Source organism: Sander lucioperca, chromosome 2 (assembly GCF_008315115.2).
Source record: "Sander lucioperca isolate FBNREF2018 chromosome 2, SLUC_FBN_1.2, whole genome shotgun sequence".
NCBI classification, from domain to species: Eukaryota; Metazoa; Chordata; class Actinopteri; order Perciformes; family Percidae; genus Sander; species Sander lucioperca.
The window spans coordinates 45,742,148-45,756,116 of NC_050174.1; the positions used below are offsets into that span (position 1 = coordinate 45,742,148).

General features: G+C 42.9%; 1 protein-coding gene across 1 annotated transcript in view; it reads right to left on the reverse strand.

The window, feature by feature from the left end:
* Positions 1-2,535: 2,535 nt before the first annotated feature.
* zgc:110329 (uncharacterized protein LOC550500 homolog) overlaps positions 2,536-13,969 on the reverse strand; it is a 26,985-nt gene continuing 15,551 nt past the window's right edge. Inside the window, exons 3-8 of the mRNA XM_031296556.2 lie at positions 13,357-13,431; positions 12,685-12,780; positions 10,794-10,910; positions 8,212-8,262; positions 6,171-6,287; positions 2,536-3,732 (exon numbers count right to left, since the gene is read on the reverse strand). Coding sequence (XP_031152416.1) covers positions 3,388-3,732; positions 6,171-6,287; positions 8,212-8,262; positions 10,794-10,910; positions 12,685-12,780; positions 13,357-13,431 — 801 coding nt within the window. The 3' untranslated portion in view covers positions 2,536-3,387. The remainder of the gene's footprint in view (positions 3,733-6,170; positions 6,288-8,211; positions 8,263-10,793; positions 10,911-12,684; positions 12,781-13,356; positions 13,432-13,969) is intronic.

Consider the following 13,969-nt stretch of genomic DNA (forward strand, 5'->3'; position numbering starts at 1 on the left):
GATACACACTATCAGTGCGTTTACATGCAGTTTAAAAAACGATTATATTCAGGTTAAGGCAATACCCCAGTTTCTCAAACGCCATGTAAACCCTACCCCGGTTAACAGACCTAGAGAACTCCTTTAGTAACAGGGGTATTCCTGCATGTATACAGTAGACCTTAACCGGAGTGGTCTGGCTAAGCGTCTGTGCATTAGAGCTGTAATCGGGCCTTAAAAGTTCGGCCCGACAAGGCCCGAGCCCGACAAGTACATTTTGATTGTGTATGCTGTCAATGCTGTGTCTTGGCAAAGAAGTGGAGGGAACGAGCCCGCTGCGGTCACTGGCTAACGTTGACGTCAGTTAGCTAGCTTACTAATTCCAAAATACATAACAAAATGAATGCCTTCATGCGACACTGCTTACAGATAATGAGCCGAACTAATTTGTCTCTCATCCGGCAAGAACACTGTGCTTGCATACGCTGTGACAAGAGTGTGTGACTGAAACATTACGTTGTTAAATTTTACTAATCTATTGGCCGGCTGGTGGGCTAGTTAGCAGTTCGCTAGATTGCGAAAGGCATCGTTCTGTTTATTCTGACCAGTTGTACATTGGCAGAGTGCCACCTACTGTGTAGAGTTACTCCTGTCATTCTTTCCCGCTCGTGTATACAGGGAGAACTGGCATTACCCGGTTATTCACTTAACCAGGGTAAGACCATAGACTGTATAATATTAATGGACAAAGCATGCGGTTTGGCGAAGTGCTGCAAATGCGGAAGTGCCTTAAACCTGCATTCTATCTGAATTCCAGCAGAGGGCGATACGTGCAGTTGCAAAAGGAGGTCGGTTTCTGTAGAAGTCTATGAAAAAGTGACCCACTTCCAAGCCCCCAGGAAGAGCGCCGAGTCTAAAAGCCACCATGGGCTTAGCGGATAACGGTGGTACTGCACCCCATGGCCCAGAAAGACTTTTCACATAGACTTTGCATGGTGAAAGAAACGTCTATATTTCAGCGGATAATTTGTTTCTGGGTATATCAACTTACCAGCCCGAACACTGAAAGGGTCCTTGTTTAAAACGTTACGTTTTTAACATTTTTAACATTCACTAGAAGCGAATCCAGAATTATTAAATTTGGCATGATGAACGCGCATAGTGGACGCGAGCAGAGCCGCGAGACTGTGCCCGCCCGCTCACATGACTGTTCTCCCGAGCTCATGTAGCTAGCTATAATAATGGATATAGCTAATGATTGTAATTCACCATGTGTTCTATGAATACGTCCATAGTATTATCTTATGAAGTCATGATACATCCCAGGGATGTATGTAGCTGCTGTAAAGCCTGTTAGCTACGTGGATGTAACGTCATTAGCGTTTCCCAAACTGGCGGGCTATCGGCTAGCTAGCTAGTTGCTAACATCAGGGGTAGCTAGCATGGCTGTATTAAGATCTATACATAGCTAGCTATATGCCTACATAACGTTACTACAGACATAGTGATTACATCGCCTTGGTTCTCTCTTATGATACATCCGAGGGCTGTATGCTGTAAAGCTTGTAACGTGGATGAGAGCTGAAGCCATGGATGAGCTCTGTTCACGAAACTGCAGGCTAACTGCTAGCTAGCGCTAGTTAGTAGGTAGCTAGCTAGTAGCACAACATAATTATTAAATCTCCTTGGTTGTCTAGCTAAATACATCTATCGTTTATTTAGCTAAGCATGTAAACGATCGGGAACAACGAAGACAGAGTGTTTAACGTTAGTGAATATTTTAGACAATGAAAACGGCGAGTTCATGAGTTCGCCACTTGTAAGAGACACGAGAGAGAAGCTCATGAACGTGCATATTGCTACCGGTTGCTACGACAACGCAAACAAATTGTTGCTAGTGCGCATGCCCATCGTGAGCCAACCAGTGTTATGGGCCAACAATGCGGAAGAGCCGAGCTCCATGTTTGCTTTATGCGCTTTTGAGCACTCTCATTGGAATGAACGGGGCTTCCCGCCGAACACTGTATCCAGTTCTCTTAATACATCCATGCCCACTTCTCACTTGATTTATTACCTCAGTAAACATTTTTAATAATGAGTTTATGGTCTCAATCGCTAGTTTTAAGTCTTCTGCAACACAGAATGATGTTCATTTTTTGAATTATGGTCTTGTTGATTTTAAAATCTAAAATCGTCTAAAATCGTCACATCCGCAACCAGGATGGCTGCGCCCGTAACGGCAAACTCGACGACTCGCAGCAGATCTCCACAAATCAATGGGTGACGTCACACATGCTCTGTCCATTAATATTATACAGTCTATGGGTAAGACCATAGTCCCGGATACTGCTGTGCATGTAAATGCACTAAATGACTTTTGGTGAGTAACACTGAATGCATGTCTAACTTTTGGAACAAGGAAACTCCACAGGTCACCTTTAAGTTAAGTGCAAACTACAAAGTGACAAATAATCCTCTCTAAATCAGGAAAAATGTTTCAGTTTCCAGTTGAAATATATAGCATCTTCATTATGTATATGCAAAGCAACTCAGCAATCAGTAGACAAATTCAGCTTTATTGACAAGAACAGTTGTGCTGATACAAGGCAGGAGCTAGGGGGAAGCTCAAAACTGTGCATAACTCATACAAAAAAATGTCAGAGTAGGTTTTTACTGGATTTGTAGTCTGGATAATCCCTTTAGGTGTTCCATTAAAAGATTGAATAAAAAGTTTAGTTTAAAAATGGAATAGACTGAAGCCCCCCCACCCCCGATGAGAACCTAACAACACTTCTTTTTTTCTTTTCTTTTTTTAACTTACTTTATATACAGTACAAAACATGCATTCCATGTTATTCCACAACTACCAGTCTTACAATGTACACTGATTGCACAAAATAAAGTTTAAATCATGATAAAAAGGAAATAATACACAAACTGTATACATCCGTCACAGACGCTATACACGCAAGACATACTTTGCTATTTCTATTTCTCAGACACTGAAAAACGTCTTTTCAAGCTACCATTAATTTACACACCAAATTGTACTGTCCTCTGACTACTGGGCTATTTTCAAAACAGCCTGAGGTAAGCTTTAGCACATGAGACATAGCTCAATTTCAAAGGCTAAAAAATTAAATACAATGTCATATAATGCCATAAATCTTTGAATAACAACCACCACAAACACGACAAAAGAAAAGTGTTTTTTAAAGCCTACGTTGCATGTTGTTCCTTCAATTTTTGTTGTAAACAAATTCATAACAAAGTGCCAAAGTACTTCTGATCCCTTTAGCTGACCAAATCTTTCTTGATCCAATGGCTGACCATTAAGTAGTGCAACACAACTCCAACGAATGTAATGATTACAATGAAAAAAAAAAAAAAAAAAAGTGAGGCAACAACTCAAAAGGCAAGAAAGGGCGTTTTCTGCTTCCGGCTAGCGTCTACCTCGTCCAGCCCAGTGGCCGATCTGGACTGCTGCAGTTCTCGTAGCTGAGCATGTGTGCGAGGCGCCTGCTTCTTGAGCTTCAGCAGGTGAACATCGATGGGGTCAAGGTCAGGCTCAGCGGCAGGGACGGGCAGGTAGCCGCCGTCCCTTGGAAGACACATACACCAGCCGGCGCCCGCCAGGTCCAGCTCGCTATACTCAACCTCTGCCTTCTTCAGCTTGAAGTCCACCATGTCGGCCGACTCGCTCATGTCCACCAGCAGGTTCCAGAAGATGCAGCTCAGGACGATGCCCAGCAGCTGCAGGGAGGCATGACACATTGTTCATTAATACAAATACTCTTGTCATCAATGGATTATCTGTCACTGACTAATTGATCATGTCAGCATCAGACCATAGATCACGTAGCCATCAAGATAATAAGTATGTGCAATGCCAGAAACTGATGCCAGGCCTTTTTGGCTTACCACTTTGGTCACATGGGTTGAAACGAGCCACAGTGAGAGGATTAAGTGCTGAGTTGCAAAATGGGAGGAGCAAATATCAGCTGTAGCCAATTCACATCCCATGAATAATTTGATGACAGGCCCTTTTAAATTAAGTTTTTTTTTTTTTTTTTTTAAAGATTTGGTTTTTTTGCGCTGAAGACATGAAAGGGGAGAGAGACGGGAATCATACAGAAAAGGGCCGCAGGTCTGAGTCAAACCTGCAGCCGCTGCGTCGAGAAGTAAACCTCTATATATGGGGGCTCGCTCTACCAACTGAGCTACCCAGGCACCCAAATGAATTACGCTTTGATGTTGTCTGGTTTGTGTGCCCAATGCAGGCAGGTGTCTGTACCAAAATGAAGCTCAAAGTGAGCGGACCCAATAGGGAGTGCATGACTTCGGCTTACCATCCCCTCCCCCAAAAGATGTCATTCTTAGCTATAGAGACCATCACTTTTTTTTGTACCAGGCTGTTATTGTGGATAGTTTTGCTGTAAAGTTTGGCATTTTAACATGGGGGTCTATAGGGATTAGTCTCGCTTGGCCAGACCCTCCTCCAAAGCGCGCTGGAGGAGAGTCTGGCTAGTCCGCATAGCATTCGGGAATGGGATGGTGGAACGTGCTCTGGTTTATTGGCATTTCTTTAAACCGATCACAATCATCTTGGACGGTGCTAAGCACCGGAGAAAAGCCGCGGTGCCGCTGCAAAATAGCCTTGGAAGGAATTTGTTTTGGTGGAACGTGTACGTTCAAAAGTTGTTTTAGTCATTCAACAGAAAACTCAGATTGGACAGATAGTCTAGCTAGCTGTCTGGATTTACCCTGCAGAGATCTGAGAAAAGGTTAGCCGTATTCTTCAGAAATCGACCGGAGTTTAAAATGCCAACACAAAGGAAGCCCAAGGCAACGGATATCCGGCCTAAAGGAGTGAAATCCGGCGGATTTTCCGGCAGCAACGGAGCAATCCCAGAAGTTACAGCGATTGACTCCCTTTTGGAGCCAGTCTCAAGTGGCCACTCGCTAAACTGCAGTTTTTGGCACTTCTGCATTGGCTTCATTGTTGTAAAGTTATGCTTTGCTGTCGGCACCTGACTTAAATTAAAGTTAATTTTCTTATTATTTTCAGATTTTTTTTTCACAGCGGTTACGTCCTAAAGCACAAATAAATAACATCATCACTTAACAGATGATTTTGTGGAGGCAGACCCTGTTATAGTCTCATTCTCCTTCTCGTCATTTCATTAATTGCAGGTGCAGCAGGAAACAAGGAAGTACATGTCGACATCCTATTTACAGGATCAACACACTGGAATAAATCAGACCCAGAAGTACACAAGCCACAGCAATTCAAAAGGAATTGAGGCTGTTAATCAAATAAGATTAGTAAAAACTTTTTCTCCCGGAAAACAGTTGTGCGACTGTAAATGGACTGTATTTATATAGCGCTTTTCTAGTATTAACGACTACTCAAAAGCGCTTTAACAGAGTACAGGAACCATTTACCATTCACACACATTCATACACTGAGGCTGCCGTATAAGGTGCCACCTGCTCATCAGATAAACATTCACACAAATTTACACTCCGATGGCGCAGCATCGGGAGCAATTTCAGTGTCTTGCCCAAGGACACTTCGACATGGAACTGCAGGACCAGGGATCGAACCACCAACCTTCCGATTGCTAGGAGACCGCTCTTACCACCTGAGCCACAGCCTAAAGTGTGAGGGCACTTAATGGAAAGAGTAGGTGTTGATTTCAATTGCACAAAATGTATAAGGTACAATTTATTTGGGAGCAGTAGTGCTGGAAAGTACCAATGCGTTTTATGCAGCCGTTTTAGAAAAGTAATTCATGTAATTACTCCTCTCTGAGGGGGCTGTGACAAGTCTAAATGTATACACGGGAAGATTACATTCAGATTTACAAGGTATACGGTAATGAAACTGTCAAAAACTGAGCCACTAAAGCAAGTATTTGAAACCTTTATGTTACACCACAACCAATTTTGTTTATTGCGTAGAATGTGAAGTATTCTGGCAGTGCTAAATCAGCTTTTCATATGCAGCATAGAGCATTATTTACTAGGCAGTGTTGCGAGGAAAATTTAAATGTGAGAAACTTTCACAGAAAGTGGGGAGTTTACAGTTCAGATAGCAAGGCTATAAGTTGGAGAGGTGCATTTGGTTGGAAAGAGGGCTTCAAACCCAGTTCAGTGTCAGTGAGTCGCTGCTATGAGTTTTAAATTACCTGGGGCAGCCCGATGGCGCAGCAGAGTGCAGTGGTTATTCCAATGTTGTCACTCATCCAGAGGTTGACTGCATGGATGCAGCCTCGCACATGAATCAGCTCGTGCAGGGTTGCACGCTGATGCACAGACCAGAGGAAGACAACAAGAGGAAAGTTTTAATTTCAAACTAAAGTACCTCTAAAGAAAGAGAAGAAAGCTAGCAAGTCGAGCCAGTGAAGTTCTAACACTCCAGTAGAAAGTATTTCAATTTCACTGTTGAAAACAAGATGCTGGAGGATGGAAAAAACAGACAAATGAGTCAATTAGCATCACAGACTCTGCTTGCCACTCCCTGCCATCTAGCAACAACACACCATGACTGTAAATGGTCTTAAATGACAAGTGTGTAAATTAGACATTAGTAAACAGTAAATTAATACTCTGTGATTTTTTTCAGTCATAAAAGAAAAAAAAAAAAACTTCCTCTAAGATTATGAGAGGAATACATCAGTCAGCACCAAGTACATAATATGGCCTAATGCAAGTGCTTTGGAGATGACAATAAGCTAGCAGAACTTGGGATGATCAGCTTTGCCCAAGAGCCAGGATATTTATCCTTGACAGCCATGAAACACTAGGTAACTCATTAAAAACATCACATACTACAGTATTATAAAATATATGAAGACTAGACAATTGCGTATACACAAGATTAGATATTATGTTTGAATGGAGAGAGTATCGGTGTAACACTGGCTCCTACAGAGCATTATGGGTTGTTCTAAACAGCTGATAGGGAGCCTTGATATTGCTAGGCTAGTGAGTTGTTATTTTTTTTTTTTCAAAGTCAGTTTAAAGAGTTACTTAATTATCTCCTGTGGGATGGAAATTACTTGAAAGCATCTTCCGGCAGCTTTCCTGCAAAAACACACCGGGACTGGATCAGCTGTTAAGCTGCCAGGATTTACAGGTGTCACAGAATGTAATGATGAGGAGCTCAGCCAGTCAGAGAAAAAAATAATCACTATGACTACTTAAAGAGCCTGACAGGAGGCTATGTGAGTAGCTGCACACATGTGGGATTCACATTCTGCTGCTTTTACTTTTACTAGAGAAAAGGCTTCAGAGACGTGGGCTCTCTTCTCCTTGGACTGATAGTATCACGGGAAAACGTTCCCATTATCCATTATTGATTAATCTGACCATTATTTCCTCAATTAATTGACTTAACTGTTGCCGCTCTAATATGATGGAAGAAAAGTAGGAACTCGCCTTATGTTTTGACACCAGACACCCCAGTGCATGTTAACAAAGGAAGGGTTTCTAAATTGGTGCAAAAATGTTATCATAACCCTGTGTGATGCAGCTGTGCTCTGTTAGGGCGCTGACACACAGAGCCGATTATCGGCCGTCGGACCGTCTGGCGAGGTTGGTGACTCGAGTCTGTTCGCTGTGTTCCGTGCCGTTGTCCGTCCAAGGAGCCGTCGGCCTTCATTTTGGCCGACCCGACATGTTCAGTCGGAGACAGGGCAGTCAGGACTCACCCGGAAATGGCGAGCGGATGAGCCTCTCAAAATCTGACGAAAATCTTTTAAACTGACCTTTGTCGATCTGAAATGAAGACAGATTCAGCAACTGCGTAGCCTATTTCTCGCTTAAAATGTTTTCAGAAACACGTTTCGGTGAACTATTTTAGTACAATATAAGATCGTATTCTGAACAAGCCGCCATGAGAGTCTGGCTGTGAATTTCCGGAGAAAAAAGACCCACGTGACGCGTTCGTCCTATCAGCTGCCGGTTTTCATTTTCTGGGAAATGATACAGAGAAGCGCCGCCTGCTGTTATGGAGATGTATTACGTTTCGCGCACGCGCAGAGCGTACGCTCAAGTCGGCGTCGCACCAGTGTGTTTTGAGGCATTTTTTTGGACCTCGGGGACCCAAATGATCAGTCCGCCTTTTCTGCCGACGGTCGGCCGTCTGGTTGGTGTGTAAGCACCTTTAGGAGTAATGGTAAAACCAATGGACAAATTGTGTCTAAAGTAACCAGTTGTTGCTCTTACCTCTTTATCCAGAGTCCTGTAGCCACACAGAGTGTTGATGACCTCTCCAACCTGTGCAGAGGGTTAAGATTTTGAAAGTCAGAGACAAGACTTTAACTGAGCTAAGATGACCAGGTACAACACCATGGGGACACATGTGGTGTTCCTGTCCCCTGCCAGCTAGAGCGTGACCTTAAGTGTTTGCAAAAGGGCTGCAGCCCTGACAGGTAGGAACCATAGACTGTAAAAGTCTATGGTAGGAAGCGATAACAGCAGAAACCTAGCCAATGTTCAGCTTTCCTAATCACTTTTCCTATCTCTGCAGTGTGTGTGTGTGTGTGTGTGTGTGTGTGTGTGTGTGTGTGTGTGTGACTGTGACTGTGAGTGAGTGAGTTTTGGATGATTCTGTCATTAATTTCTCCAGCACAGCTCCACTGCTTCCAGAGACAGTATAAGGTAGAGGAGTGATACTGGGCATATAGGGGGTGAAGTGGGCCACAAGGGACTAACATTTCATTTAAAGAGAGAACTCTCCCAAAGGCCATATACGAGACACTTTTCTCACACCATCAATTACGTGTCTGATGTGGGGAAAATAAGTGTCTCTTCTAAAAGCAGTTGTTGTCACTAACTCAGTGCATGGTTTTTGGATCTGAAGCATCCATCAGCAGGGACTAGGATTATCAAACGGGATGGCTGCAGCATCACTTATACTGATACCAGTTCACGTTATCAATACTTTTTCATTAACTGGCTGAATTGGTTACTCTGAAATGTGTCTTCTTCTTTCTTAGAGAAATCGAAAGTCTGTGCTAACAGAGAGGAGCTAATTTTGTCTATTTACAGTCTACTTTGTGAACATTGTCCGTCTGATTATGGCCTTACAAGCAACCAAACATGTACAGATGACTGCCGATAACCTGTCTGAAGAAATGATAGTAAGGTTACAAAATGTCAGTTACAGTTTTTGTTTGTGTTGTGTTATACATTATGGTTTCCTTCCAGAAGCATCTAATCAATGAGTTTCCTTTAAAATATATCCATGCTTGAATTGTAGTTTCTTGGTGTGGCTTCACACCTAACCTGTTCGGTGTAGTTTAAACTTCAATTAGGCTGGTGTGAAAAGCTGTCAATCAAACTCTGCTTTCGACCGGTTCAATTATTTGTTGGTGAGCAGCGTCTTGTGACATTAGAGAAGACACAGCAGTACAGCAGTAACCAAGGTATGGTCTAACCCCGGTTAGTAAATAACCGGGTTATGCCAGTTCTCCCCGTATACATGAGCGTGGAAGAATAGGAAGAATGACGGAGTAACTCTACCTCCGGTACAGTAGGTGGCGCTCTGCCAACGCACAACAGGCTTTTTCTTCTGGTTGACCTATGTAAAAATTACACGGAACGGCCAGTAAATTAGTAAAATTTAACAACTTCATGTTTCATTAACACACTATGTCACAGCGTAGGAACGCACAGTGTTCTTGCCAAATGACATTATATCTGTAACCAGTGTCGGGTGGAATTAGCAAGCTAACTTCGTTAGTTAACTAACATTAACATTAGCCAGCGGCCGCAGAGGGGGCTGCTCGGACGCTCCACTGATTTGCCGAGACTCAGCGTTGACGGCCCCGGAGATGGACAATCTCTTTAGCCATCGACCGATGTCCGCTGCTGCCTCGGCGGGGAGTAAAACAGATGGACCACAGGCTTTTTGTTGCCGATGGCCCGCCGCTGATTCAAGCATCGCTGTTTTGTTGTATGGTATCATAGCAACGACTACGTCTCACAGCACTGACGGATTATTTTACGGTTCGAAAACCACTCCAGCAGAGTGGGGAGGGGCAGTTGAAGCATGCTCATACGCTTAAACCGATCATAGCCCGGTTAAGGTGTATACATGCAGGAATGGCCCGGTTACTTAAGGAGTTCTCTAGGTCTGTTAACTGGCTTATGAAAACTCCCGATTTTAACCGGGGTAAGGTGTTTACATGGCGTTTGAGAAATCGAGGTACTGCCTTAACTCGTATATAATCGTTTTTTTCAAACTGCATGTAAACGCACTGAATGTATCTTTTTTTCCTTGATCCGGACCAACTAACTGCAATACAGGTGTGAAAGTGTGATAACCCCTCCCCCTCTGTGGGTGGCTCTTTGGTATTTTCTCTATCAGCTGTTTAGAAGTCAGGCTGAGTGGCAGAGGGTTGTGGCTAGAATGGATACAGCTACAGCCGGAAGTTACGCAAAATCTAATCTAAAATAAGATTTTAATACTTTCACCTTTCTCAGAAAGAGACAGCAGGGTTTGGTTGTCTTTTGGGTTCTGTGAGTTTTGCTTTCACGTACACCCATGCACTCACTACACCACTGATAATTACTAAAAAAACACGTTCTATCATATTTTGAACTATTGTTTAAAATGGGTTAAATAAATTGGTTTTAACTTAATCCTTAATTATGTGTGGTCTCCCTTATTTTTGTCTGAACTTTGAGCTGGTTCATGACAAAATGCAATCATAGGAAGTACTGCAAATCGCAGTGTAGATGTTTTACAGTATTTTGTGTGAAGGCCTGTTTGTTCTGTGTGCATGAGTGGTGCCAGCACTCACCTTGTGGCGAACACAACAGGTATATGGAACCCCGCAAGCTAGTGGACCGGTCCCATTGCAGAAATGGTACTGGTTGACTCCCCAGTCCTTATACTCATCTCCTCCACAACATGAAAACTGGAGGGGAAAAAAAAAGCCAGTATGAAGACAATTATGAACCAAGCATGCTATCAAAACAAAGACTCATCTCAGATTGTGAAACAACAAGCTATTTCAAATCTCTTAAATTAAACAACCCACGGAGTCACGCCTCTGTTTCCCCCCTCGGAGTTGAATCGATGCTGCCTTCTTACCCCGCCACGCAGACAGACAAATAATCTCTCTATAACTCCTACAGCAAACTAAAATCAATGTGGAAATGTGTGCAGTGGGAAACAGGTGTTCGTGTTTAGACTGCACAGTTTCTGACAATCAATTCACAACGACAATCATTTATTTTGGTAATTCACCAACAAAAAAAAATCCAATCAAGTGTCCAACAGGCTGAGACCTTTTCTAGACGATGAAGGACATCTCCGTGATCGCCTGACCTCAGCTGTGAGCTGACAAGCAGTGGGAAAAACAACAAAAGCAAAGACGACACAAGGCAGGGAGCAGGATTTACTGCCCTCTCTATTGACGTAGGTGATGCCAAAACAGCAAGTATCTCCTGATAGAAGGCTCCAAACTGCGAGAATGACAGTTGAGAGACAGGAAAAACTCCTTTGGCCAAAAAACTCCTGGCCAAAGGTTAAAAAAACCATTACAGCCAATTTGTTTTGAAGTTCGAAGAAACCATACAGTATATGCTTGAGTGAAGCCAATACTGATGTCAGTTCTACTTGTATTGCTCAAATCTATCTCAAACAGAAAGCACATGAAACATGTCCATTTTTCTTTTATTCTTTTCATAGATCGTGTGTGTGTGTGTGTGGAGCGTGTGGTAGAGCGAGTGAGAGAGTGACGGTGATTAGCTTCAGAGCAAGAACCGACTAGAGTCATAGGGAGAAGAAACAAAGTGCCTCCCCTGTGCTTTCCGATTACGGTGGGAAATCTGTGGCATGAAAAGTTCTCTCTCTCTCTCTCTTTGATTTAATGTTGTTTATGGAGAAGGAGAACCCGGAATGAGTGCGGGGAAATGAAGTCTCGCTTTGCCAGACCATCCACACGCTGCGGAGCTGAGGAGGGTCTGGCTAGTCCACACAGCATTCCGGGATGGGAGAAAAACATGCTCTGGTTTATTGGCATTTCTTTAAACCAATCACAATCGTCATGGGTGGCGCTAAGCTCCGCACGGAGTCGCTGTAAAATAGTCGTGTGAGAGAAAATTGACAGTCTAGCTAGCCGTCTCAATTTACCCTGCGGAGATCTGAGGAACAGTTAACCATAGTCCTCATAAATCCACCCGAGTTTAAAATGCCAACACAAAGAAAGCGGAAGGTAACGGACATCATTTCCTGCGGCACTGGAGCAATCCCGGAAGTGGAACGGCAAGGATATAGACTAGGGGAAATGCAACGCTACCAAGCCATGGCCGAGCGACGTGCGTAGCCGCGACGTGTAGTTACTTTTTTCGAGAGGTGCACGTCAGGCTACAGCGTAGGGTCCGTGTCTCCACGTACCTACGTACGTACGCCACTGCGTAGATTTAACGCAGAAGCATACCTCACGCTTAACCTGACTATTTGTCCTATTGGATATCTTCAATATGTAAGATGGTTTGAAGGGAGCAGGTATGTGTGTGGTTGTAGACTGCTTTATTTATTATTTTAAATAGGAACTATGCCACAGCGGTAAGAAAATGTGACAAAGCAGACTGACCATTCCAACAGTCTAACTGAAAATAAATAAGTAGAAATAGTTAATAATGAAATCAACAATCACATCATCCGTTGTTTAAATATCAAACCACCTTTTGTTGCATATAGTCCAAGATGTTTTTGAAATCCAGATCATCGTAGTAGTGTTTAATTCCTTCTCGTATATTGCTCTGGAACAAGGCAGACGTCTAGATAAAATGGAGAGAGGCAGAAACACAGGGGAGAGGTGGTCATTGTTATGAGCACTGACAAAGATGATGCCAGTCAGAAAGTACAGTCAAGTAGTAGTGACCTGACTGTGGCTAGAGGCCATTATTAGGGTTGGGTATCGTTTGGATTTTTACGATTCCGATGCCAAACTGGTACTTTTAAAAATGATTCCGATTCCTAAACTGATTCTGGAAAAACTGAAAAATGACATCAAAGATGTAATATGTTTACTAGTGATCACGTGCAGTGAATGGTTAATATGCTTTTACGTCCCTTTTGGTGAGCCCAGAGGCAAAATATGGCATTTTAAAACTAGCCTACATTTACAGTAGCTAGCTAACAGTAAGACTACAGAGAAAAATTGATATTTTTTCCGTTTCGGAGAGACAGAGAAAAATCGAAATTTGCGTTCTAATCCGGTTCGATTCCTACCGGTTGCGTAGGAACCGGTTCCATAGTGGAACCGGGTTTCGGTACCCAACCCTAGCCATTATTAGAGGCAATCTATGAGAATGTACAGGATGTGGGATGTGACACAAACAAAAGACTTTTACCTTGCTCTCAAAGATGAGAGCCAAGGTGAGCCCGACTGCCTGGAGAAGCAGCAACACACAGAGAACACAGAGGAACTGCAGAGGGAGAAAGATCACAGTCAGTCAGCATTCAGGGTAAATATATGGCAGTGGCGCAGCAACACACCAAGAAAACTATTTACACCGCTACAAAATAAATACATTTAAATACATCAATGACACAAAGCATAACATACTGATTTTTGTATCAGCACGTCGCGAGCCGATCCTAAAGATCGTTATCTGGGCGGATCCAGGAATATTTTAATGGTTCCGTTTCGGTTCTGAAATAAACCTGATCAAATGCCGTTTCCATTTTTACCATATTATCACATCATATTAATAACTTAATAGTTTTGAACCAGGGCCTGCCAAGTAGTCAGTGAAAAATAGGAAGTGCCAAATGTATTTTAAATTATTATTATTATTTCAGTGTGTCAGATGCATATTTCATCAACACTGCATTTGTTCTGTTGCTATGTACAGAATTGTTTTTACTATGTATACGGAGCATCTTTGGGGATGCATTAAGTTCCATCTTATCACATTTTCAAGTTGTAGTTTGAGTGTGCATTTGTGTGTCATTTAGGCAAAT